Below are 24,657 nucleotides of genomic sequence, written 5' to 3' on the forward strand. Positions count from 1 at the left end.
TCATTGGCAAAAATTGAGTATGCAGAAGGGATGAGTCTGACGTATAGACTTTAAGTCATAGGAGCTAACTGGGTCAAAAGCAAGATTCCTTGTTGTGAATACTTCTGCAAATAATACATTTCTGCATTTTAATTTCAATACTTCAGCTAAGATTATGGTTAAACTTCAAAGTGAGGTTTTATTATGTGAACATTTTTGGCACATTTACAAAGTCACTACTCAAAAAGCTAGAACTCTGTTTATTTAAAATACCTTGATACTGTAAATGTAAAGTTGAAATCTATTCAACTCGTATTTACCACTTAATGAGTGTTTTATCTCTGCTGTCAGCATGTTGGCACATTCTGCAGGGGCTTCACTTGTTCTTGGTTCTGTTCCAAAATTGGGGACGTGAAGAGCAGCCCCCCCCCTCCCCCTCCCCCGCAGCAGTGATATCTTCTCATGCAAGCTCAAGGACAACAAGCTATGAGAAACAGCCCACTTCTTCTCGTTCAACAGACATAACAAATTCCACTGGGGGTGTTAGTTGTATGCGTGACGAAAACTGGAGACTTTTCTAGAATAAAAGACAGTTTTTTGAAAATGTTGCTTAAAATTGCAATTTGAGCTATACATGTGTTTGGAATTGTTTACAGAGTATAAATTTGCAGAACATTTCTGAATTTCTTGATTGAAATGTTTAAATAATAATCGAAAACAAATGCATCTGATAATTCATCCAATAATATTGATGGATAATTTAGCCTGCTTCATCGCCCCCCCCCCCCCCCCCCGCCCGTTTTGCACACACATACATGCGCATGCGTCCATGTATTAGGAGAGAGGACGCGGTGTGCTCAGATTTCATTCCAATGGACCGTTCACTGTCTGAATAGATAACGTTAGTCTTTAGCTATAGCTAATAATGTACTAATAATGTGTAAAAACATGATGTGTTTCAAGTGAAATAGCTTATTCTGCTTGCTCTATGGAAATGAGACATCAAAACGTTATCAGTTGTTGGACGGCGTGGGGACCTCCCACTTAGCTATTGAAGACGCCTATTCCACACTAACTATCTAGTTCAGTGTTGAACCTAACGGTACCAAGTTGTGTGTAGATTTACTGTGCTGTATTGCTCGTGTCGATATTGAATCGCGGACACTCTAACTGGACACATTTGAGACATCTGGTAGGTGTGCTTTGTTTTCCAAGCCTCTTTTTTACATTCTAAAGTGCCAACTAATCAAGGTATGGGTTTTATCATTTTTTAAATAATGACGGCGCTTGAGCCATGGCGTGAGACCACCGCACGCCTGTTAAGAGCAGTATAATTTAGCAAACTTTTGAAATTTTGTTGCAGTTTATTGTTTTGGCAATTATTTTCAAGAATGTATATGTTCGATCGAATACAGTTTTAGTTGATAAAATAAAGTAGTGTATTCATTTTATATTTGCAGTCGAGTAGTTCGATGAGCCTTCCCAGGTTGAGGCTCTGAGGTTCTAGACCCAAACACAGACTTTAAAAAACTCAAATCTCCAAAGCTACATGGTAGCACTTACAACTGAGAAAAAGCTTCAGTTTCACAACTATTTTGGCCATCAATCATGCGAATGTGTTGGCCTTTAGTTGAGTGCAGATACAGGAACAATTGTACCAATTGTGAAGTGGATGGAATATGCTATATAATTTTTTTTGTATTGGGTTTTTTACAATATAAGACATAAAATGCATTACATCACTTCAAAGTACACATATTTCTATAGACAGCCCAGGTACCTTTTTCCAGAATAAACACATTTTTAGGGCAGTAAACTCAGTAAAAACATTTTGTCTATGTTGGTATGATTGTGTTAGCCTACCACACTGGATAGTATTGAGAGTCATGTTTGCTTGAGTGGGGAATTGTATTTAGAACATGGGTTTATACTTTGATTTGGATAAATTCACAAATTGCTGTTCTCTTCCTAACATTGGAAGGGGGGTTTCCTCTCTTAAACAGGATGAGTGGTATTGGAAGTTAATTGTAAGGATACAGTCCAGCTCAATTAATTGTATTGTGTTCTGGGCCTCATAAATTGCCCTCTGCCTGTCTGGCCAGTGTGTTTTATTTAATCTGATACTCACAGCTGGATTAGGGCAGCATGTCAATCCCCTCACTAGATGAAACACAATGCAAGATGGTGGAGGGGGGGGGGGGGTCGGAGGCATCAAGGCTACTTGAACTATCCAATCCAATCCTTGTTCATGCCCTTGTGTTGGGTTAGCAGGGAGGTGCGTGCTGGGGTTGGTGATCGATGTGTGGTTAAAGAAAAGAAGAGGCCGACATAGAAAAGTAGAATGGTACTGTTTACCAGTTGTTTACCTGTATGGTACTCAAAACTCGTTTCACTTTTGCCTCTCATTCGCCCAGAGTTGGTGACACATCCATTCACACACTGATGGTGGCCGAGCTGCCATGAAGGCGCTGGCTTGCCCATCAGGAGAAACTTGGGCTTCAGTGGTCCCTTTGACACATGGACAAACCGCTCTACCTCCTGAGCCACAGCTGCCCCATTAAAGGGGGGGGGGGTCAGATGGCTGAGCGGTTAGGGAGTCGGGCTATTAATCAGAAAGTTGTTGGTTCGATTCCCGATCGTGCAAAATGACGTTGTGTTCTTGGGCAAGGCACTTCACCCTACTTGCCTCGGAGGGAATGTCCCTGTACACACTGCTAAATGACTACTCGCAAATACTTGATCTCATAAGGTCATTTGGAATGAGTACACGTATATATCATATAGTTATACCTTTTAGCCCGGCCTGCCCTGGCAAATGTGTTCATCAATGGTTTTCCGAGGGAGGGTAATGTGCAGTTGCAGATATCCAACATTTTCAGGGAACTAGATTGGTAGGGAAGTGAAAGAAATGGCAGTAGTGTATCTTGAAAACCAGCTTTCGTTCCAGCATTTACCAAGAACAACAAAGGTCATGTGGAAGACTTTGTGGATTAAGCCGACAAACTGTCTCTTTCTAAGATTTCACTCAAGTCTATTTCTCATGTATTAATAAGACTTTTGTGATTTGCAGTTCAAACCATCAACGTTTATTTATTTATTTATTGCATTTTGTATATCAAACTCGAAAGCAACACATTTTCACTTGATAATTGAATGACAGGAAAAGACAAAGGGGCTTTACCAGGAAGTCTGTTCTTGAAAATACGTTTAGAAAAGGAATGTCTTATCGTGGTGGAAGCTATTTTTCAGTGAGGTTTCCACACCAGGCCTTTGACGATTAGATTATGTACAGGACGCTGCTCGATACAGACCCGGACTTGAACATCTTTCCCCCCATGACCCTGAAGACTTGGACCTCTGCCAGCTTCACCACTGCCACCACCAACGGATCACCTACCCACCACTTGAACCTCTACTCCTCACCCCGGCCCTCTACTCTCTGCATGCCACACAGACTGCCATTGTGCTGTCACTCGGTGCAGATTTAGGCCTCCCTGTTCAGGGCCTGTGCCTCCTGCTCTTGGGAGCCGTGTGGAGCTTGTTATAGAACCTAGTCAATGAAATCCTCTCATGCTTCGTGTCATGGAAATTGCATAGGGCTAGAATGAGGGGGGGGGGGGGGGTAAAAAAATAAATAAGTCAAGCTTGGGCACAGTGGTGGTAAAGGTATGGACTATTGTTAAAAAATCTGCACTTACCTTACATGGATATACTCATGCATGTCACTGTAGGAGTCAGGTGGCTGAACGGTGAGGGAGTCGGGCTAGTAATCAGAAGGTCGCCAGTTCGATTCCCGGCTGTGCCACATGACGTTGTGTCCTTGGGCAAGGCACTTCACCCTACTTGCCTCAGGGGGACTGTCCCTGTACTTACTGTAAGTCGCTCTGGATAAGAGCGTCTGCTAAATGACTAAATGTAGATTATTCAATTATGGTTGTTGCAAATGTTTCATTTAGCATTAGTTTCGCATGGTGTAGCAGGCTGTTTCAGCAAGGTTGCTTTTCAAAAGGAACGGAAGTCAGGTTTTTCCTTGAATCAAATGCAAGTATTTTATTTTATCACCAGAGATGCAGACAGTGGGATTAAGGACCATTCAGTCCTTAAGTCAGTGATAGTTCATATAATGACAGTCAGACAGTTTAGCTAATAGTTTCATTCAGTTTTTGGCTGAATGAATAGCCACTTTGCACCAACTAGAACAAGGATGTCCTGTGTTCCTTGGAGGTTGTTTGAGCTATGTTAATTTACACTGTAACAGAACAAACACCGATAACATGATGATCCACCTTTTGTAAAGTTTATGGTCTGTGGGCAGGAGGAACTAGCCTGGCTTTGACCTCCTACGTACGTCCGCTTAATTTGGATTTCGCTTCAGTAGTAGGTCTGGGAGTTAGGCTCTGTAAGTCGATTTCCAGAAACACATTTTTTGTAGGTCCAATCAGCGAACAGAGGGAGTGGCTGAGAACAATGTTGTTGATGTTGTGCGCTAGTTTGAGTTGTAGTTCAGTCATGGCGGCGGAGAAAGATGTGAGCAAAGCTATTAGGTCCGTTGTGGCAACGCTGCCGAATATCCATAAAGTCGAAGCAAGAACAATCCTTGCTGAGTTTTGTTGGTGGCCATGATGTTGTGGCCCTCCCCCCCATGGGGTTTGGGAAAAGTTTGATTTTCCAGCTACGGCAGCTAGCTCCGTTACAGTAGTGGTGAAGGAGTTGGCTAAGGCGAACGCTTGCGATTGGTTATGGCAAATCAGAGTGGCTCTGGGCAGATCCAATAGTTTTAAACTTCAACAAAGGACCCGCCTTCAAGGAAGTTAACGTTTGTCAATGGAGCGATCCCAGACCCTCTGTACAAATGTAATATACGAGGGTCTGGTTAGGGCCAGGCTAAGGAGGAACAGCCCCATAGATGGAAAGACGGCAACAGAATTTATTTTTGGCCTCAGAAGCAGTGTCAGACCCACCAAACCAGATCGGTCACCTAGGCTACAAAGCGTAAACAATTTAACCATAGCTATGTGTATAAGATTCACAATGGGAACTTGTTGGTAGGGTTGTTTGTTAATACTTTAAGTGTGATGTGTGCAATATTTATGATACCTTCAGCGTAAGTTTGGTTAAAGTAAGTTTAACCAAAAGGAACCAGTGGTTGGTTAGACTTTAGTTTTGCCACGGTCTCAATATAGCCTATCAGTCTTCATGTATTTTAGGGTGACAGTTTATAGATGTAAAAAATTGTTATATTCAAAAACATGAATGCACCTTCCCAGGGTCATCTGAAATGTTTGATGGATGAGATCAGTGATGTGATCAAGCAGGTCAAATGGCGTGGACCCCGTTGGTTAGCCACATTTAGTTTAGTTTTCAATTTAGGCTAAATATTTTTTGTCTTTGAACAATTAGTCTTTTTCTATATTGTATAAATGGATTTGAGTGTCAACAGAACTTTGACACAAGCGCCTCTCCTCAATCTCCCCAGGGTAGCATTCAAAACTATATGGGAACTGAGTGTTCCATCTGAACTATGCTTCTTTTGTTTCTGCAGAAATCAGTTAGTCTACAAACTTGGAATAAATCTATATTCCAGAGACCTGACGTGTTGTTTAAAGGAGTAGAGATGAAAAAGGGCAAAGGTACCTGCTCCAGTGCAATCTTGTAAAATGTTACTGTGAAATTGCGCCCTGCTATGAAATCTGTTGAGATAGACTTGTCAAGGGAAATTTGTCTTGGACACATGCATAGATCTCCTGTTTGAATACAATTAACATGGTAAATGCATACGGTACATACATATGGCACATACAGTCACACACAAAAAAAGATCTACTCGGTACAATGCAATGTATAATGCACTCAATACAATGGCCGCCATCAAACACACAGACTTCCATCAACAACTGTAAACATCTCATTGACATATAAGACTCTCTTTACTAAAGGCAGCATGTACTGCATCGTGCATGTTGGAATAGTCTTAGGTCAGACAGAAAGACACTGGTGAACACAATGTTCATTCCATAGACCTTCTGAGTGAACACAATGACTATAGTACATGTGAATTCACAGCCTCTTTCGAGTGACTATATTTGTAGTACTTTTAGCGTTTTCTTCCACCCTAAATGCACTTTCAAGCATAGATCAGTACACATAGGAGAAATGCAAATGTTACACACAACCTTCCCCAAACAGATCTGCTGCATTCCCCAGAGAGAGAAAGCCCAACCAAGCATTGTTGGTTTACAGTTATATGTTTGCGTGGTCTTACAGTAGCTTTGCTGTCACGCCTGTTTGGGTATGTATGATTACTTAAATGACAGATCCTTTTTATTGTTGTTGGCACAAGTATCTTCTTGCATAAAAAATGCTGGAGTTTTGTTGGTCTTCTTAACTACAGTGCTAATTTGTTCTGCGGTTTCTCATGTTCAGAACCATAGAGCATTGTCATCACATTACATCCATGGACAGGCGACAACATCAACCCTATGTGAACGTGCTCGTCTAGTGTGGATGACATCATAGACTATAATCTCAGCTAAGCCGTAATCAAAATGTTACCATCCTAAAGCACAATTTACACGAGCAGATTGCAGCAAGCTAAAAAGAATGTGGGATTGCATGGTCTAATGATGGCTGAGGCCCTCAACCAGTTCATCCTCTTAAACCAATCGTCCCGTCCCACCAAACCTGTTCTCTCTTATTCTTTCTCTCTCCATCGACCTCCACCGGTCTCCATCTATCTTTCTCATCCCTCCTCTTCACCCTCCACTCTGTTTTATTGTCTAGCTCCATCTCCTCCTGCTCTTCTCCTTTCTCCTCTCTCACACCATCTGCCTCAACGTCCTTCCTAACGTGTTTTCCTTTTGTCCCCTGCTGTCTGGGAAATGGAACACTAATCCAGCCATCACAGCTTATTTCCCTGTGAGTAGCGAGACGGCGATAGACTGTGCCATCCATCAGTACCTGCCTCTCTCTCTAGCTGCTACTACCTCCGAGACCCCCGCCTGGTGTTTCATTTTACACCCAGCTCCCTGGTTATTTATCTGCGATGAGGAAATTTAAATCAGCTTTTGGGTGATTGCGCTTACACTGTTCTATAGCTGAATGCACCCACCGCTCGCCCTTGACCTTTCTCTCCTTCCCAGGATAACATCATGCGTCCCACAGAGATGATAGGCCGATGGAGCATGTGAAGATGTCCCTAAAGACGACGAAAAGTAAGCTCCCTTTCCACGGGGTGCTCAAGCACATCCGTCCAAATGAGAAACGATCTGCAGACCTATTTCAACCCTCCCTACCAAGGGACACTTTAGCCCAGTGTTCCATGCCCCTGTTCAATTCTATGTCGTAGAAACAGTCTGTGTTTGGAATGCACATCAGGACCAGCTTCTCATCTTCTTTCACAGCTGCAACCTGTAGGACAACTGTCAACATAGCGTATGGCACTGATGCACGTAATGAACTCGCGCTTGTGGCCTACCACATGCAGTGTTTTGTTCTATAAGCTGAACTCTCTCCTTGCACATAGAATGAGACACATTCCAAGCTCTGCATGTCATCTATAATCCAGATGTTACTCAACGTGCTCTGATCATATGAGAGCATAGCTCTTGGTCTCGCAAGATCTTGAACCTATTTCATATGCTGGTCACCTTAACGGTGACATTGACCAGGACCAGGGGCCTCGTGTATAAACGTTGCGTACGCACAAAAAGCTTGCGTACACTGGTTTTCACGCACACTTTGTGACGTATAAAGATTTACTTGACGTGAGAACAAGCGGGCCGCTAAAACCTGATGACAGGCAGCCAAACAGGACACATTTTCTCGCCTCCACACTCGGTTGTCAGAACCTCCATCTCAGTCACCGTATTTCTTCGAATAAACGCAGCGGAGTTTAACATTCATTTTTGGTGCAGCGTTTATTTGAGGGCGGCGTTTATTCGAAGAAAAATGGTAATTCAGACAAAGAAATGACCTCAGGAGTGCAAGTTCAAGTCCTTTATTTGTCAGGTATACAGAACAACACAAGGTCAGACTGGGCACTGAAATTCTTAAGGCAAGATAACGCAAGCACCTGGCATAAAGTAACGTATAAGTACACAGAACATAATTTACATCTATACTGAGCTTAAATAAGTGAAACTTCCTAAATATACAGATAGCAATAAATATTTGACTATACTAACCCTAATACTAAAACTTCCTAAGTTACAGATAACAATAAATAATACACTATACGAACCCTAAATGCACATAAAACCTATTTCAACCCTATAATTTTAGTGCATGTGCATATTCATTTATGGGAGGAGGCAAGGCGGGGTCAGTGGCTCGTCAGTTTTGCTCTGGCTCTGTTAATGTAAGTGCCAGAGAGCGATCCAGTCCATGTTTAGTTTAGCTTGACCAGTTTGGTTTCAAGGTAACTTTTTGTATTTGTGAAACACAAAATAGAACTCAAACTACAGTATAGGTAGTGAAGGGTATATTGTTCTTCCAACCTTGCTGTATTTGAGAGTTAGACAAAGACACAAGACTAACATGAGATATGATAATGCATCAGTTTTGCATAGACGCTAAAATTCAACTATAGAAACTGAAAGTACCCTGGGATTGAACCAAGACAGGAAGTGCATATCCGCTTCTGGGTGGAGATGTGGGGCTGGCTGATCAGCTGTACAGTTTATATAGTCAACCTGGAATGTTCTGAGGCAAAGTAAAATCACACCTTATGTCTGTCTGTCTGTCTGTCTCCCTCCAGCATGGTGCCTTAGACTGCTCCCTGTGGTCCTCTTCTTCGTCTCCTACTACTGCTCCTATGTCTTTCAGAGGTATGGAGGTATGCACCTCGTACACAACGCCCCACCACCACCACCCTGTCCTTGAACTGCCCCCCACCCCTCCTCTATATCCTGAGGAGGAAAACCTACCCACACAAGATTCAATTTGAATTTGATTTATGTTTGACGAGATCAGTAACGAACCATTTCATACCTAGAGACAGAAACACATATTTTACTTCTGTGAGGGTTTTGGAACTACACTCATCTGGCCGTGGCACAGGAAGGTTTTTAGGAATTATAGTCTGTTCCTGTCTGAAGTGTATTTTTCTGTGCCCCCGTCTTTCAGCTGCTATGGAGGCACCAGCAAGACTCCTACTCCGAGCAAGGCCCTGTGTGGTGGCTGGCTGTCACAGAAGAAGTGGGAGAGCCTTAACTTTAAGTGAGTAATTGATGTCTGTCTTTTAGAACGATGGAGGGTCGTGTGTTTGTGTGCGTGTAGATGATGGAGGGTTGTGTGTGTGTGTGTGTCTGTGTGTGTTAGGGCGTGTGTGTGGGGGAGGGGGGTTCTGGGGTTTGAGGGGGCCTGGGGTTTGAGAAGGAACTCACTGTGCCAAAGTTTTTACTGGAATTTGAGATGCCAGCCTCCACTGAATTTCTTATAGCTCTTTTTGCGCCCGTCATCAGTAAAATACTTCATTGTAATGAGAAAAAAAAAAAAAAAAAACTTCCACCCATAACCCATTAAAGTACATGGGTTTTGGAGATTCTTCTGGAACATTCTGCTTTAGTAAGGGGAAAAGGATGGATAAAGAGCTAAAAGGACCAACCCTATCTGTGCTCTAAGTACACTTGTATTCCTTCGAATATAGTACATGAGAAAACACTCTTGAACATTAAGTTCTTTGTTTTACCTTGCACTTCAACCTCTTTTAGTTCGGGTTGCCGTATGTCTTGCAGTTATGTTTTGTGACCTGTTAAAAATGTATTTTAAATACAAGAAGTTTAACACTTGTGGACTCAAGGCCAGTCATGTACCATATGTACACTTTCAGAGCTGACACTCAAAACTGCTCATGCAGATCGATTGATTTGTTCAAATCAAATCACATTTATTTGTATAGCCCTTTTTACACGCAAGCATGTCACAGAGGGCTTCACATACGCCCATAGAACTGCCCCTCAACCAACCTAAACCCTCAAGGAAGACAAGGAAAAACTCCCAGAAAAACTCCCAACAGGAGAAAAATTGGAAGAAACCTTGGGAGGAGCAATTCAGAGAGGGATCCCCTCCTCCAGAGACGGTTGGTAAGAGAGAGGAGCAGAACACAAGCTAAACATAGTCATACAATGTCAATGGGTTTTGAAACACCAAAATCCATTGTTCGGCTTTATAGACGTTGGATGGGACCGGGAAACTCGCTGTTGGCCGTCATGGAGACTGGGTTCCGGTCGACGACCTGGTCCAGCGTTGGTAGACCGACGACCAGGCAGGTCCTGACAGCTCAAACCCCCCACACCACAGGGAACGTGTGGGGGGGACAGAGAGAGGAGAGCAGGGATTAGAAAAAGTGTAAAGAGATAAGAGTAGATGTTTCATGATCAAACTTTCCTGTTTTTGTCAATAGTCTAGCAGCAGCATTTTGTACCCGTTGTAAATTTTAAAGTAGGTAATTGGGAGGCCAGAGAACAACACATTGCAGTAGTCCAATGGGGACGTAACAAAAGCATGTATTCGTTTTTCAGCATCATCCTTTGAGAGGAATTTTCGTATATTGGCAGTATTACGTAGATGGAAAAATGCGGTTCTGGTGGTTTGTTTAATATGGTACTCAAACCAAAGGTCTGGGTCCAATGTGACTCCTACATTTTTTAGATATTCTGACGCCGTCTAAGTCTAAGATCTGATTGGATAAATTATTTTTTTTTAGGGCCGAAAATTTGAACCTCGGTTTTATCCAAATTAAGAAGAAGGAAATTTGCTGTCATCCAAGTTCTCAACCCAGAAACAATTTTTTCCATAGCATGTGGAAATTCTCCAGGCTTTATGGACATGTATAGCTGAGTATCATCTGCATAACAGTGAAAATTTACCCCAGAGCTTCTAATTATGTTTCCTAAAGGCAACATATAGAGTGAAAATAAGAGGGCCTAGAATTGAACCCTGTGGTACTCCGTATTTTACAGTGGGGCTCCTGGATTAGCAACCATCATAGTGGACATATTGTGATCTATCAGATAGATAGGATCTAAACCACTGAAGTGAAGTACCAGAAATCCGAACATAGTTCTCCATGCGTTCCAGGAGAATCTCATGATCCACAGTGTCAAATGCTGCACTTAGGTCTAGAAGAACCAGAACAGAAATAGAGCCCGCGTCAGAGGCTAATAATAGATAATTGACTACCTTAGCTAAAGCAGTTTTAGTGCTGTGGTGAAGACGAAATCCAGACTGGAGAGCTTCATAAATCTGATTTGAGGAGAGGTGCTTGGTGAGCTGTTGCCATAGCTTTTTAAATTTTTTGGGAGAGGAATGGCAAATTTGAAATTGGCCTGTAGTTCCTAAGACAACCTGGATGCAGGTTCGTTCTTTTAAGACAGGGCTTAATAATAGCTTGTTTGAAATCGTCAGGGACGTGTCCAGTTACAATAGATTCCCTACAAAGTTCCCTACAAAGTTTGGCAGGGAGGGGATCGAGAAGGCAGCTAATGGGTTTCGAGGAATCTACCAGCTCGATGAACGCTTCCATAGAAATAGGGTTAAAGTGAGTGAGAGCCTCAACATGCAGCATGCTGGGTATATAGTCAAATTCAGTGTTGCTGGCCACTCCTCCAGGACTAGTCTGTAGTTTGTCCCTTATTGCATAGATTTTTTGGTCAAAGAAATCTAAGAAGAAATCGGAGAGAGATCTGAACTAACACAGAGTGTACTTTTCTTAGTAAGTTTTGCAGCAGTATCAAATAGGAACTTTGTGTTGTGTTTGTTCTTACTAATACATTTAGAGAAATATTCTGATCTAGACCTAATGAGGACTTGCTTGTACTACTTTGGGACGTCCAGTGCTTGTAGTGCAGCGGGTAGAATACTATACAGTTCCATAGCTGTGTTTGGGGTTATGCAGCGGCTAGTAGAAATATTCTGGGTGCCTTTGTTACAATAACACAAGCAGGAATGTTCGATTCATGCTCTGGGAACTGTTTGGTGATGTTCCTGGTGATGGGTAAGTTCTCAAACGTTCCTGTATGAGTAACTTTCTGTTATCGATCTAATCAGTGTATGTCAGTTTGCCTCGGCCCCAGAAGACCCTTCCTTATCAGTACTAACCACACAAAGTCTTGCATGTCAATTTTTTTGGGTAATTTAGCTTTCTGTCGTCGTGTTGTGCCTGTCCGAATAGGTAAGCCTGACATGTTCGGAGCAAGTTCGGAGCTCCGAAAGAGCCATGGTCTTAGGCTCATTTGTCCCTTACTCAAATATGTAATGTTCTCGTTCTAACCTCTGATCACGATCATTTTTATTACATGATCGTGTACTCAATAGTGCTATTTAGTTTTTTATGCTTGGTGGCGCTATTTAAGATAAACTCGTTCACTTGGTAGTTTTCAATCTAATTCATCAATACAGGCCTAGAATGGGGTACGTCATACAGTTTTGGCCCACAACATTCTCTATGAAGCCTTCTGGGAAGTCACAAAGGCCTTGTTCTTAATTAGGTCTCCAACCTAGGAGACCTGAAGATGCATTGTAAAAGGCTCAAAGAATCCCTGTCAAAATATATTAATGTGTAGAACATAGCCAGAGTCCATTCCAGAAAAATAACGTTTCAGAATTTAACCAAAAAAAAGAAAGAAAATAGAAGACATGTTGGTCTCTCTTAGTGGGGTCTGTCTGGAGTATTGTTGTCTTTTCCCGAAGTAGTAAAAAAGTCCCCAGTTAAGTGTGGAGTGGCATTGTTACTGTGTGACATCATACAAACACATAACTCAATGAAGGAATATATTCACTAATTACACTTCTTTATGTTCCCAAAACAGCATTAGCAGACAAACACAACTGTTTTTGAAACTGGAGGATTTCTTCTGGCAAGAGCATCTTTCAACATTGACTTTACCCTATGGTATTAAGGGCAGTGGTATGTTTTTTTATTTTTATTTTTTATTTTTTTTATTCCCTCAAAATTTCTCTGCTCTGGCTTTACACCAGAGCCTGTTTAAGCAAGACTGTCGCCTGTCCCCGACTCAAAGTAGTAAAACAACCCCAATATATTTTTATGATACAAACACGCATAATTTGCCTTTCACAAGCCTTAGATCTGCATTCTGTATGCACATGTTAACTAATTCAGATGGTAGTCTCTTCTTGAAATAATAATGGAATTATGTCATTTGAGGACTGTTGTTTCAGACTACAGTAGTATCAAAACTACAAAGAAAACCAAATACATTCACATTCCAATGTATTAGCAGATGTTTTTATCCAAATCATTGTACAAATAATGCAGAGCATAGGCAATTTTTCAGAGGGCGCAGTTGTTGCAAATGCACTTTTAAGATAAAAACATTTACATTTTAAAATTTATGAAGAAAAAAAACCCAATTGTTAATTAAAACATTTTAAGTGATGTCAGTTTTGTTCTATAATGTTTTGTTGTACTTTAATGATTAATTTTAAGATATAGTATAAATGTTGTGCATTTTTTGTAAACCCCCCCCAAAAAAACGACCCTTTGCGCCCCCAGTTTTAAAACCTAGAATCCCCTATGGTGCAGAGTCAATGTAGAACACTCTCTTAATTGGCACATTTTGTACAGGTTCTTTAATTTCTTTAAATTACCCCTTTTTCCAGAGCTGCTTCTGCTGAAAGTTTTAGCTGTTGTTGCCAACTACAAAATGCCAGCCAACATAGAAAAGTAAGTGTGAATCTCCTTTGGCCAACATAAGATGAGTGCTAAGACCATGACTTAAACGACAGACCAATAAAAGGAGAGGGGGAAATTATTGATTTGTTCTGTATGCTTATGAAACAGTAGTACTGTGAAACAGATGCTGATAATAATATTACCATGTTTAAAAGGATTTAGCTGACCCTGAAAGAGGTATGGCTATTTCTGAAATAGCTTATCACTTTAGACAGCAGTCTTGCGATACTGTACAGTATGTGCTTCCTCCCATTGTGTCCAGCCTTCTGTTTAAATACGCATTTCTTTCAAAGCACAGTATGAATTCCAGAAGGAACAAATGGACGTTCTTTTACTGTTGCTTTTTTTGTTCTATGCCCTCAGTCTTGAGTGCAGAACCTGTGTGGTAATAGGAAACGGATATGCCATCAAAAACAGTTCCCTGGGTGGCGTCATCAACAAGTATGATGTGGTGATCCGGTAAGAGTGCATTTGTTTTAGCATTTTCTGTAGCAAGTTCCAACCACACTTACTTTCCAATAGGTCTTTATTCTTATTGTAACATTACCCCGCACCTCCATGTTTGTCCAAATGTGTTAATATATTTTATTCCTGTTACATCCATTCGAAAGGTCCTACGTAAGCCCAGTGTCTGTTTACATGTTTTAGAAATGCTATTATGGAATATGTTCCATTGATATCAGATTTGCTTATTGTCATTGTCTGTGAAAGAACAACATGGTCAATGATATTTGCTCTAATGGCCATCAGACCAATGACCACTGCATTGTGCCCAACCCGTCAATTGGCAAACTATTAGGTCACATGTAGTTGACCCATGGGAAGACTTTGTTTCCCCCAGGATAGAAACACTTGCCTCACCCCGCGCCAAATCTGATTTATAGCCTTGGAATTAATGTGTGCACTTTGAGTTTTTATAAGCCTCTTATAAACAGTCAGGGCTTTGGCCTGGTTCCATACAGAATGCATTTTTCCCATCAGCCCCTTGTGAATGTTCGTGTGCCCCAGAAGCTAATCTCACTATCTCTGAGAGGAAAAAGAGGTAATTGACACTGAGGTTATTGAAAGGGTTTAATTAACACGACTGTTTGGCTTTGGTTTCTGAAAAACAAGACAAAATTGGACCAAGCCTGTATTAGAAAGCATAAATCCCAAACACAGCTTTTGCAAATCATTTTGAAGTGTTTTACTCATTTAAAATTTGGTGGTTTGGTGTGCAAACTGTATATAAACTGTTCAATTGTGAATTGTAGCAGGTGGAAAAGCAAGTGTTAAAAAGCAAAAGTTTAAAGGTTGAATATAGCTGCAATCAGCGATGCGGGTTCCTCCGCAAAATATTATAAACATTTACACTGTAGAAGATCGAGACTTGGACAACAAGAGAGCAAAACTGCTTCATGTTTGGCCAACAACAATAGGCTGAACAAGGATTTGAACTCCTGAGCATAAGGTTACAAGTCGGTGTCTCTAGCCTCTCTGCTACACACCAACCGTTGAGATTTTATGATTATTAAGTCTTGATAATTAACTTTCCATATGATATTGAAAGTCTTCTTGAGTTGATCTCTTTCCAGTCAATGCACAACTAACAGTAGTCATGTGGGCAACTGGGCTACAGCAGAGCTCATATTCAACTCCTTGCGAGAATTGCATGTGACAGGACAGCAGCCGACTCTCTGGTCAGATTAAACTACACAACATGCACAATCAGGGTGACCAACAAAATTATATTAACTAACCAACAATAACATTACAAACATCTAGCTGAACGAACACAACAATTGAAATCCCTGGAACGGCTTTTGTAACCAAACTATTTTCCACAAGTCTTTGCGTTTATTGACATGTCGCACTGCATGCTGGGTGCCCAAGGGTGCTGACGCTGATTATCTAGCTGTGCTCCGACTGCGTGATATGAGTATTAGTTTTTGGTCAGCTTTGGGACAAAGGTTAAGAAACGGTTGACATTTCAAGGTGAAATTGCATGAAATTGTGCATGGTATTTCAGAAGGATGTCTGCCTGTTTAACTAAACAAGTAATCAAAAATGATGACAGGCCAAAAAACTGCCTGGATTCAAACCTGTGACCTCAGGCTTTGCAGTACAACGTTTCAACCCATTGAGCTACCCTCAAGGATGAGAATATGTGGTCAGTTACTGTTGCAAAAAAGGAAGATGTTTCTCCTGTAGCACGGATTGTTTGATTCGGCCCAAGTTTAAACAGCTGTAATTCAATGATCTTTTGACATATCAAGGTGATATTGCGCATGGTACTTCAGAACGATGTCATCCTGTTTTACTAAACATATATTCAAATTTAAGACGGGCTAAACGATTGTGGCTGGATTCTAACCTACGACCTTATACTTTGCAGGTTCGCCGTCCCAGCCCAGTGTGCTAATCTCAGTGTTGAATATTGTCAGTTTGTTCAGTTACTGTATAAAAAAAGTAAGCTGTTTCTCCTGTGGTAAGCGAAAGTTGAAACGGCTCTAATTCAATCATATTTTGACATAGCAAGGTGAAATTGTTTACGGTACGTCAGAGTGATATCACCTTAAAGCCTATTAGGTTTGAAAACCATCATTCAAAAGGACATTTGATTTAGTGACGCAAACATATTGAAGCAATGTGTACATTTACATAAATACACCCCTTTCAGCCATTATGTATTTGATTCAATTGCCTTAAGTAACATTTTAAAATACGTCAATGATGCATCTCTGTACAAAATGTCAAGTCAATTAGACCTTTGGTTCAAGAGAAGAGGAATTTTGAAGGTTTTCCCAAATGATCACTGTACAGGAAAATCCATCATGGTGGACCTTATGGGTCCGTGAGCCTTTTTTGTTCCTCATGAAAAATGAGGCTTGCACACCAAGTTTCAGAAGAATTGGAGCAATGGGGTGGAAATGCCACCCATTTGAAAATTTGACTTTTGGGTGTGACCTGTGGCGCCCCCTACCAGAGGAATCCTAATTAGGGTCATAAAGTGGGAGCTGAATAGAGTTGCAAGTGAAAAATAAAGTGATACAAATCTTCATTATACGCTTACATCCAGTTTCAAATCTTTAACACTGTAATCTAGCCTACTGTTTGTAATCTTGAGAGAATTGCTGTTTATACTTTAATCAGCACCATTACAAACAACTGCAGTAACTTTGGAGTGTTTCCAGATATATATTTTTTTTATTTAAGAAATAGCCATGCTCAATCATAAAGCAGTAATATCAAAACCAGTTTTTTTTTACCTGAGTAATACCATATTAAGTAATACCACAATTTTGACTAGTTAAGTAAAAAACGCTCCTGAAATGCATTTTTCTGTCCATCAACAGTCTGAACGACGCGCCCGTGAGGGGCTATGAAGACGACGTGGGCAACAAGACCACCATGCGCCTCTTCTACCCTGAGTCAGCCTCCTACAACCCTGGGCTGCATAATGAGCCAGACACCCTCATGGTCCTCATCCCTTTCAAACAGCAGGACCTCCGCTGGCTCAAAGAGATCCTCTACGACGAGAAGAGGGTACGGGGATGTGGGAGCCGACACACAAACCTCCATTTTAAACTGCCTCCACTTAACAGTACTTAACATCCATCCATGCAGTGAAAAGCTGCTTTTGCAGGCAGCGTTGCCAAACAACTAATCATATGTAGTTTCCACAGCCCAAAATGATCCCTCCTAGCTCAAGGGCAGTTGCAGGGCTAATCGGAGATGGGTCATTACTCCCACATTTTCACACTGAGTTGGTTACCCTGAGAAACCAGGGTACAGGAGGTTCAACTAAAGCTGTAGCTGTGTGGACATAGCCCCTGTGTCTGACTGTGTGTGTGTGTGTGTGCACTTAATTAAAACTTTGTGTCTGTTTGTTTAAGGTGAGGAAAGGCTTCTGGAAGCCCCCTCCACAAATCTGGCTGGGCAGTACCAGTCATATCCGGGTGCTGGACCCTCACTTCCTGCTAGAGACATCAAACACCCTGCTCCAGATCCCACTTAACCCCAAAAACAAACAGGTGAAGCCGACTGGTGGACAGGTGGCTTACTCCCGTCTTTCTGTCCGTCCTTTGTCCCTAAATTGCCGATCAGTAATTTGGGTTCAGTGAGTGGATCCTACTAATACCAATCCTGATTAAATCTATCCTCTTTCTTATTCTGTTCCAAGTAAACCTAGAAGCCAAACATGGCTAAGTCAGCCCTAGATCATGCCCTTCCCAAGCTTCTACTGACTCTGTGTAATAGAAGGACCATTTCCCACTACAGTGGGTAGAGTGAGGAGTTTGAGTTTAACGGTTGTGTTGCCGTAAAAGTTCAAGGGCTTCTCGGACAACTCCTCGTCAGATAAACTCTTTGTATATTTGGCACTGCAGAACACATCCCAAAGAAATAATTGCTTTTTGGATATCGGCCAGTTGAGCGGATACATTTAAAGCAGCTGCTGTTGTGCAACAGGTCAGCCCTTTTCCTTCCTTCTCCTTCCTTCATTGTTTCTCCACAATACAAAAGTCTGGCCAAAGAAAGGAAGAAAAATAAGAAAATCCAGACAAATCAAAAGAAATATTACAATCGAAACGAGCTATGATTGCGGAATAGAGATTGATGCTGCATGGCATGTTAAGTGTGTCATTGGTCTGTTCTCTTTTTACAAATTGGACCACAATTCCCTGCTTGGCAAAGGGATTTCGATTTTGAAATAGGATGATACATTGCCTTGAACTACAACTCATTTGGAATGATGTTTTCATTGGCAAGAGGTCCAACATCTGCCAAGTGGGCTTGTTTGGTGCGTGGTGGAGAAGTTTTCGGACCTGCAACGTTGCCAGGTTTTGTTTTGCTTGTCCATCCCCCCTGTGAGCGCTTTAGAGCAAGGGTGTAGACCCATCCAACTACAACACAAACACAACTGACCAATGCCTGTGTGGAGGGGGAACAGTGGGAAGGCGGAATGTCCTGTGAGCAGTCAGCAGGGCAGCTAATACAGAGTCTCAGTCCATCTGCAAGGACCCCAGGCACCAGATGAGCTGAGCGCTGGAGGGGTTAGAGGCTGTTGACTGCGCTGCCTGGAGCAGGAACAGAGACAACACCAGTTGCACCGACGGCCCCAAGAACCCAGCTCCTCTTTCCCCTGGTCTCTTATCTAATCACTCCACTGTCTGGCCTCTTTCCGTCTGTCCCTCCTGTCTGCCGTGGCCTCTCTGGGTGTGCCCTGTCAGCCAGCTGCCAACAGGAGTTCGAGAGGCCCAGAGCGCAGCCCTCCTCCCTTTGGACTTTTTCCAGTAAACGCCAGTGTTGGAGCACACCCCTCTGCCCTCTCCCCAGACTGTGAAGGGGCAAAGGTGGGTTGCCCGTAGGCACAATAGAGAGAGGTTGACTAAAGAGTGCAAACCTACTTTATGTCCCTGCCTTGCCACCATACAAAGCTCCCAGCAAGCAGTGGGGTGTGGTGAGCAGCAGAGATAGTATCAGCCCTCGGGCCCTCTCACGAAGGCTCCACAGGACCGTGTCCAAACTATGCACAACCACGACAGGAACACAAGAGACTGAATTACAGAGAATGTCAGCTGGACTTCAGCCTAGCCTAACCAGCACCCCCCGCCTCCGAAATAAGACACTAGCGCTAAGTGCATTAGCAAGTTGATTTAGAGGAATGTTCTCAAGTGGAGGAGAGAGGAGAGAGTTTTTTAAGGTCTTTGCTTTTGCAGAGGTTCTTTGGTTTGGTAACAAGTAGCCCTGTCTGAGGACCTGGGGCTTCCAAGGCTGAAACCGGGACTTTAGCTTAGCCGACTTTGGTGCAAGAGACCTCAATTTGATTCCCTAGTACGAGAACGTAATATGGTGCAATGTCTGAATTTATAACCCGTTCGCCACGAGCTGGGAGATGTCTGTGTGTAGCCTAGAAGCTCTGAACATGGAATACAGTGCATCCGGAAAGTATTCTCAGCTCTTCACTATTTCCACATTTCATATTACAGCCTTATTCCAAAATGGATTCAATTCCTTTTTTTCCCCCTAAAAATTCTACACACAATACCCCATAAAGACAAAGTGAAAAAAGTTGTATATTTTTTAATAGATCTGCAAAAATTAAGAACGAAAATATGACATGTGCATAAGTATTCACAGCCTTTGCTCAATATTTTGTTGAAGCACCTTTGGCAGCAATTACAGCCTCAAGTCTTGAGTATGATGCTACAAGCTTGGCACACCTATTTTTGGTAAGTTTCTCCCATTCATCTTTGCAGGACCTCTCAAGCTCCATCAGGTTGGATGAGGAACATTGGTGCACAGTTTTCAGATCTCTCCAGAGATGTTCAATTAGGTTGAAGTCTGAGCTCTGGCTTGATCACTCACTTGACACCCATTTATCTTGGCTGTGTGCTGATTAAGAAAGTTTGACTAAGGGTAAACATAGGGTTAGTGACTATGTTCACTAACATAGGGTTAGTGACTATGTTCACTAACATAGGGTTAGTGACTATGTTCGCTAACATAGGGTTAGTGACTATGTTCGCTAACATAGGGTTAGTGACTATGTTCGCTAACATAGGGTTAGTGACTATGTTCGCTAACATAGGGTTAGTGACTATGTTCGCTAACATAGGGTTAGTGACTATGTTCGCTAACATAGGGTTAGTGACTATGTTCGCTAACATAGGGTTAGTGACTATGTTCGCTAACATAGGGTTAGTGACTATGTTCACTAACATAGGGTTAGTGACTATGTTCACTAACATAGGGTTAGTGACTATGTTCACTAACATAGGGTTAGTGACTATGTTCACTAACATAGGGTTAGTGACTATGTTCACTAACATAGGGTTAGTGACTATGTTCACTAACATAGGGTTAGTGACTATGTTCACTAACATAGGGTTAGTGACTATGTTCACTAACATAGGGTTAGTGACTATGTTCACTAACATAGGGTTAGTGACTATGTTCACTAACATAGGGTTAGTGACTATGTTCACTAACATAGGGTTAGTGACTATGTTCACTAACATAGGGTTAGTGACTATGTTCACTAACATAGGGTTAGTGACTATGTTCACTAACATAGGGTTAGTGACTATGTTCACTAACATAGGGTTAGTGACTATGTTCACTAACATAGGGTTAGTGACTATGTTCACTAACATAGGGTTAGTGACTATGTTCACTAACATAGGGTTAGTGAACATAGGGTGAGTTCTGGATTTTAGTAAGTATTATCAAACTGCAGACACCAGGCTTAGGTCTCAATCATGTCTCTCTCCGCACAAGAATGTAAACATAGATAGTGACAGTCAGGCAGTAATGATGTTACAAGTCTTGGAGAAAGACTGACCGCTCCTGACCACTCTCAGGGCAGAGAGAGATCATAGGTGGAGCTTTCCCCATTGTCATCACAAAAGACGTTTACACCGAACTTTCTCCTGACCCCAAACATCTATCAACCCCGACAAATAGACACAATCTACTCTTATCAAAAGCACACTCAAATGAGTGAGTCGTGAGTTAATTATACACAGGAAATCATAATCCTAAGTGCTTAAGGTCATCCAGTTGGAAGATGAGCCCCAGTCTGAGGTCCAGAGCGCTCTGGAGCAGGTTATCATCAAGAATGTCTCTGTACATGGCTGCATTCATCTTTCCCTCGACAAGTTTCCCAGTTCCCAGGGCTGTCATGTGCCTTTTACTGATAAGTGGATTCTGTCTGGCCACTACCATACAGGCCTGATTGGTCTAGTGCTGCAGAAATGGTTATCCTTCTGGAAGGTTCTCTCTTCACAGGGCAATGCTGGAGCTCTAGTGACCATCAGGTTCTTAGTCACTTCCCTGACTAAGACGCTTCTCCCCCGATTGCTCAGTTTGGCCAGGTGGCCAACTCTAGGAAAAGTCCTGGTGGTTCCATTTACGGATGATGGAGACACTGTGCTCATTGGGACCTTCAGTGCTGCAGACATTTTTCTGTACCCTTCCCCAGATCTGTGCCTCGATACAATCCTGTCTCAGAGGTCTACAGACAATTCCTTGGACTTTATGGCTAGTTTTGTGCTCTGTCTTGCACTGTTGACTGGGGGACCTTATATAGACAAGTGTGTGTGCCTTTCCAAATCATGTACAATCAACTGAATTTACAACAGGTGGGCTCCAGTCAAGTGGCACCTGACTCCAGTCAAGTGGACTCCAGTCAAGTTGTAGAAACATCTCAAGGATGATCAGTGGAAATAGGATGTTCCTAAGCTCAAATTTGAGTGTCTTGGCAAAGGCGGTGAATACTTTTGTACATGTGAATTTTTATTTGAAAATGAATTCATTTGAATGAATGTAATCCATTTTGGAATATGACTTTAACATATCAACATGTGGAAAAAGTGAAGCGCTGTGAATACTTTCCGGATGCACTGCACAACCAGAGTGGCTGGAGAGCTTGGCTCTGTTCTCAAGGTTCTCTGTCCTTTAGACTTTAACCAGGCCAAACATCACCTTGTAACGACCACGTCTGTCCATTACAAACAGCCAGCATCAAACAAGGATCAAGGATCTCAAGATCAAGATAGGGAGCCAACAAACAATGAACCTTTTCCAGTGTCGCAAAATGAACATCAACAGCAAAAATCTTACTTTGCGAACATATTTGCTTAACAAAATAAACAGTGTTAACACGTTTTGGTGACATGCGTAATTCACATTAAAGGAGCACGGTAAACAATAGATGAGAAGATACAGGGCAGATACAGCAAGGAAAGTTAACCCTACTGTTTAGGAAGGAGGTGGATACATGGATACATGCTTTTATCTCCCAGGGAAAATTCCTTTGTCTCTTCTACTTGAACATTTTCATCATCATTACCAGAGTCTGGGACTAAAACGTATGTCACGTAGGATGAAGAACATGCTGCAGTTTGATGTTAACATGACATATTTCTCGAACAATGCCACACTATAGTGTGATTACCCTGAGATATTAAGCAATGTCTGTGAAGAAATGTCTTATGTGAAGCATTATCCTGCAAAAGGTTTTCTCTGAAAAGGGTTTGATTCAATGTAATTAGTTTTTCACAATTGCTAAAACACATTCTTGAAACAGTCACCCATTTTCTCAAAACTGTAAACACAAAACCTCATCTTCAAGCACTATTTACAAAACCTCTGAATATTCTTGCAAAATGAAACTTTCGCCTCAAAACAGTTTTACCTGTCCTCAAAATCAAACTTTCACCTCAAAACAGATTTACCTGTGCTTAAAATCAAACACTGCTCTCAAATCATAAACAAAGTGATCAAAATGATATACACTATCAAGCAGTCAGTAAACAATACACCAAAAAATTGAAAACACATTGTTCAAAACATATAGTTCTTAAGGAGAAGTACATTTTTACATAATCTCAAAACTAATTTCATATTTACTCGTCATTGTCTTTTTATGAACAAAAACATGTTCTATCATAGTAGCTCAAGATTTATCAGAAATTACTACTCTGCTTTGCTCTTTGCAATTGTTCTTGTTCTTTCTCCTCCTTGTACCCTTATACAGTACTATACTAGCCTTGCATAGTTTGTCACCAAAGGGCACTCTACAACGTCCCTGTTGGCAACACGAGTGGGGCAGAATGTAGGGAAATCTGTTTGTTTTGTTACGCGTTTCTGGATTTTTTATTTCATTACTGTAATTTTCTATATATCGGCCGATATATCAGAGTACTATACCCTGCATCTCACTACCCACAACTCACTCTTGTTCTTTGTTGATGTAAACCTGCAACCAGTCTAAATCTATTGAGCATTCAGTACTGTTACGGTAACAAATGGAAAGTGCAATGTTCAGGGCCATACCATTTGTTACGTGATTGTACAGTATAGAGCCTACAATGCACTGTACTACAGTATACAATACTATACAGTAAAAGGGACAAAAATCAAAGGAGTAAACATGTGATCAATGTGCTTCTTCTTGTCTTTGGGCTGGGTCAGGGTCATTGACATCACAAGGAATATTTTCCCACCTTCAACAACCTGTTTGCTCTCTGAACTGGCTTATATTGGTTGTGTCACACCATTTAAAAACAAGTTAAATCAATTTTGAGTGGTTGTGTTTAGTCAATGAAATGTTTCTTTCTATTTGTGTTTGATTGTTGCCATTTGTGTTTACCAGTATGGATGACATGTCCATTAGAGTGCAGAATGTGTTTTGAGAATGTGTTTAGAGTTTTGCTGAAAAGTCTATGTGAGATTTGCAAATTGTGTTTTACCATGTGAAATGGTTTAAGGTATAGACAACAGACTGCACAATTAGATACATGAGTTTAGGCAACTGATAACTTTGTTCAGCCAATGGGTTTTAGTGTTTTAGCAATTCAGAAAAACTGTAAAATGAATTTACTCCCCCTAGTGGTTGAAAGCAATTTACACTTTTATTATTATTATACAGTACATATATTTTGTATTTATTAATCAGTGTTTTGGGTTTCCACAGAAGCTAGTCCATCCTACCACGGGGATCATTGCAGTGTTTGTGGCCCTTAACTACTGTGATGTGGTTCACATAGCAGGGTTTGGATACCCTGTCGCCAAAAACCAGAAACATCCAATACATTACTATGGATACGACACCATGAAATCTATGAAGGTGAGTTGGATTGGGAAGCAGTATATTTGATGATAAATCCATCCATTTGCAACAAATTCAGTAAAATGGCAAATCCAGACTTTCTTTTGAAGACATTCCAACCTGTTTGCTCAGCAAATGTTATTTTCTCTCCAGAATTCCTATCATGACGTCAACAACGAAGCAGAAGCCTTAAGAAGACTCGAGGACTCGGGGGCGATTGTGTACTTACACGCTCACTCATGACTTAAAAGATTACAAATAAACTAATTGCAAAAAAGTTTCATGATTTTAATTTAATTTTTTAAATGCTCTTATCAGAATGATACCACTGGATATTTTATTGTACAGTATGTAATTACTTTTTATTAAAAGGAAATGCAATTATATCCAA

General features: G+C 41.4%; 1 protein-coding gene across 2 annotated transcripts; it reads left to right on the forward strand.

Moving 5' to 3' along the window:
- Positions 1-981: 981 nt before the first annotated feature.
- On the forward strand, positions 982-24,657 carry st3gal4 (ST3 beta-galactoside alpha-2,3-sialyltransferase 4). 2 transcript variants are annotated; one of them, XM_084674351.1, is made up of 11 exons: positions 982-1,171; positions 7,119-7,190; positions 8,735-8,804; positions 9,103-9,195; positions 12,789-12,886; positions 13,600-13,663; positions 14,036-14,131; positions 17,008-17,197; positions 17,548-17,685; positions 24,135-24,284; positions 24,420-24,657. In XM_084674351.1, the coding sequence occupies exons 2-11, from the start codon at positions 7,154-7,156 to the stop codon at positions 24,507-24,509; spliced, it is 1,026 nt and encodes a 341-aa protein (XP_084530477.1). In that variant the 5' UTR covers positions 982-1,171; positions 7,119-7,153; the 3' UTR covers positions 24,510-24,657. The 2 variants fall into 2 exon arrangements, with proteins under 2 accessions (XP_084530477.1, XP_084530476.1); XM_084674350.1 differs by having other exon boundaries at positions 996-1,171; positions 24,132-24,284.

Source organism: Hypomesus nipponensis, chromosome 15 (assembly GCF_054491055.1).
Source record: "Hypomesus nipponensis isolate SF chromosome 15, ASM5449105v1, whole genome shotgun sequence".
Classification (NCBI taxonomy): Eukaryota; Metazoa; Chordata; class Actinopteri; order Osmeriformes; family Osmeridae; genus Hypomesus; species Hypomesus nipponensis.

What these genes read in the sequence shown, in the direction of transcription:
- st3gal4 (XM_084674350.1), top strand. Translation starts at nt 7,154, where the DNA reads ATGGAGCATGTGAAGATGTCCCTAAAGACGACGAAAA. An exon ending in CTATGGTATTAAGGGCAGTG is followed by an intron (nt 12,887 to 13,599) that starts GTATGTTTTTTT and finishes CCCTTTTTCCAG; the next exon opens with AGCTGCTTCTGCTGAAAGTT. An exon ending in ATGCCAGCCAACATAGAAAA is followed by an intron (nt 13,664 to 14,035) that starts GTAAGTGTGAAT and finishes CTATGCCCTCAG; the next exon opens with TCTTGAGTGCAGAACCTGTG.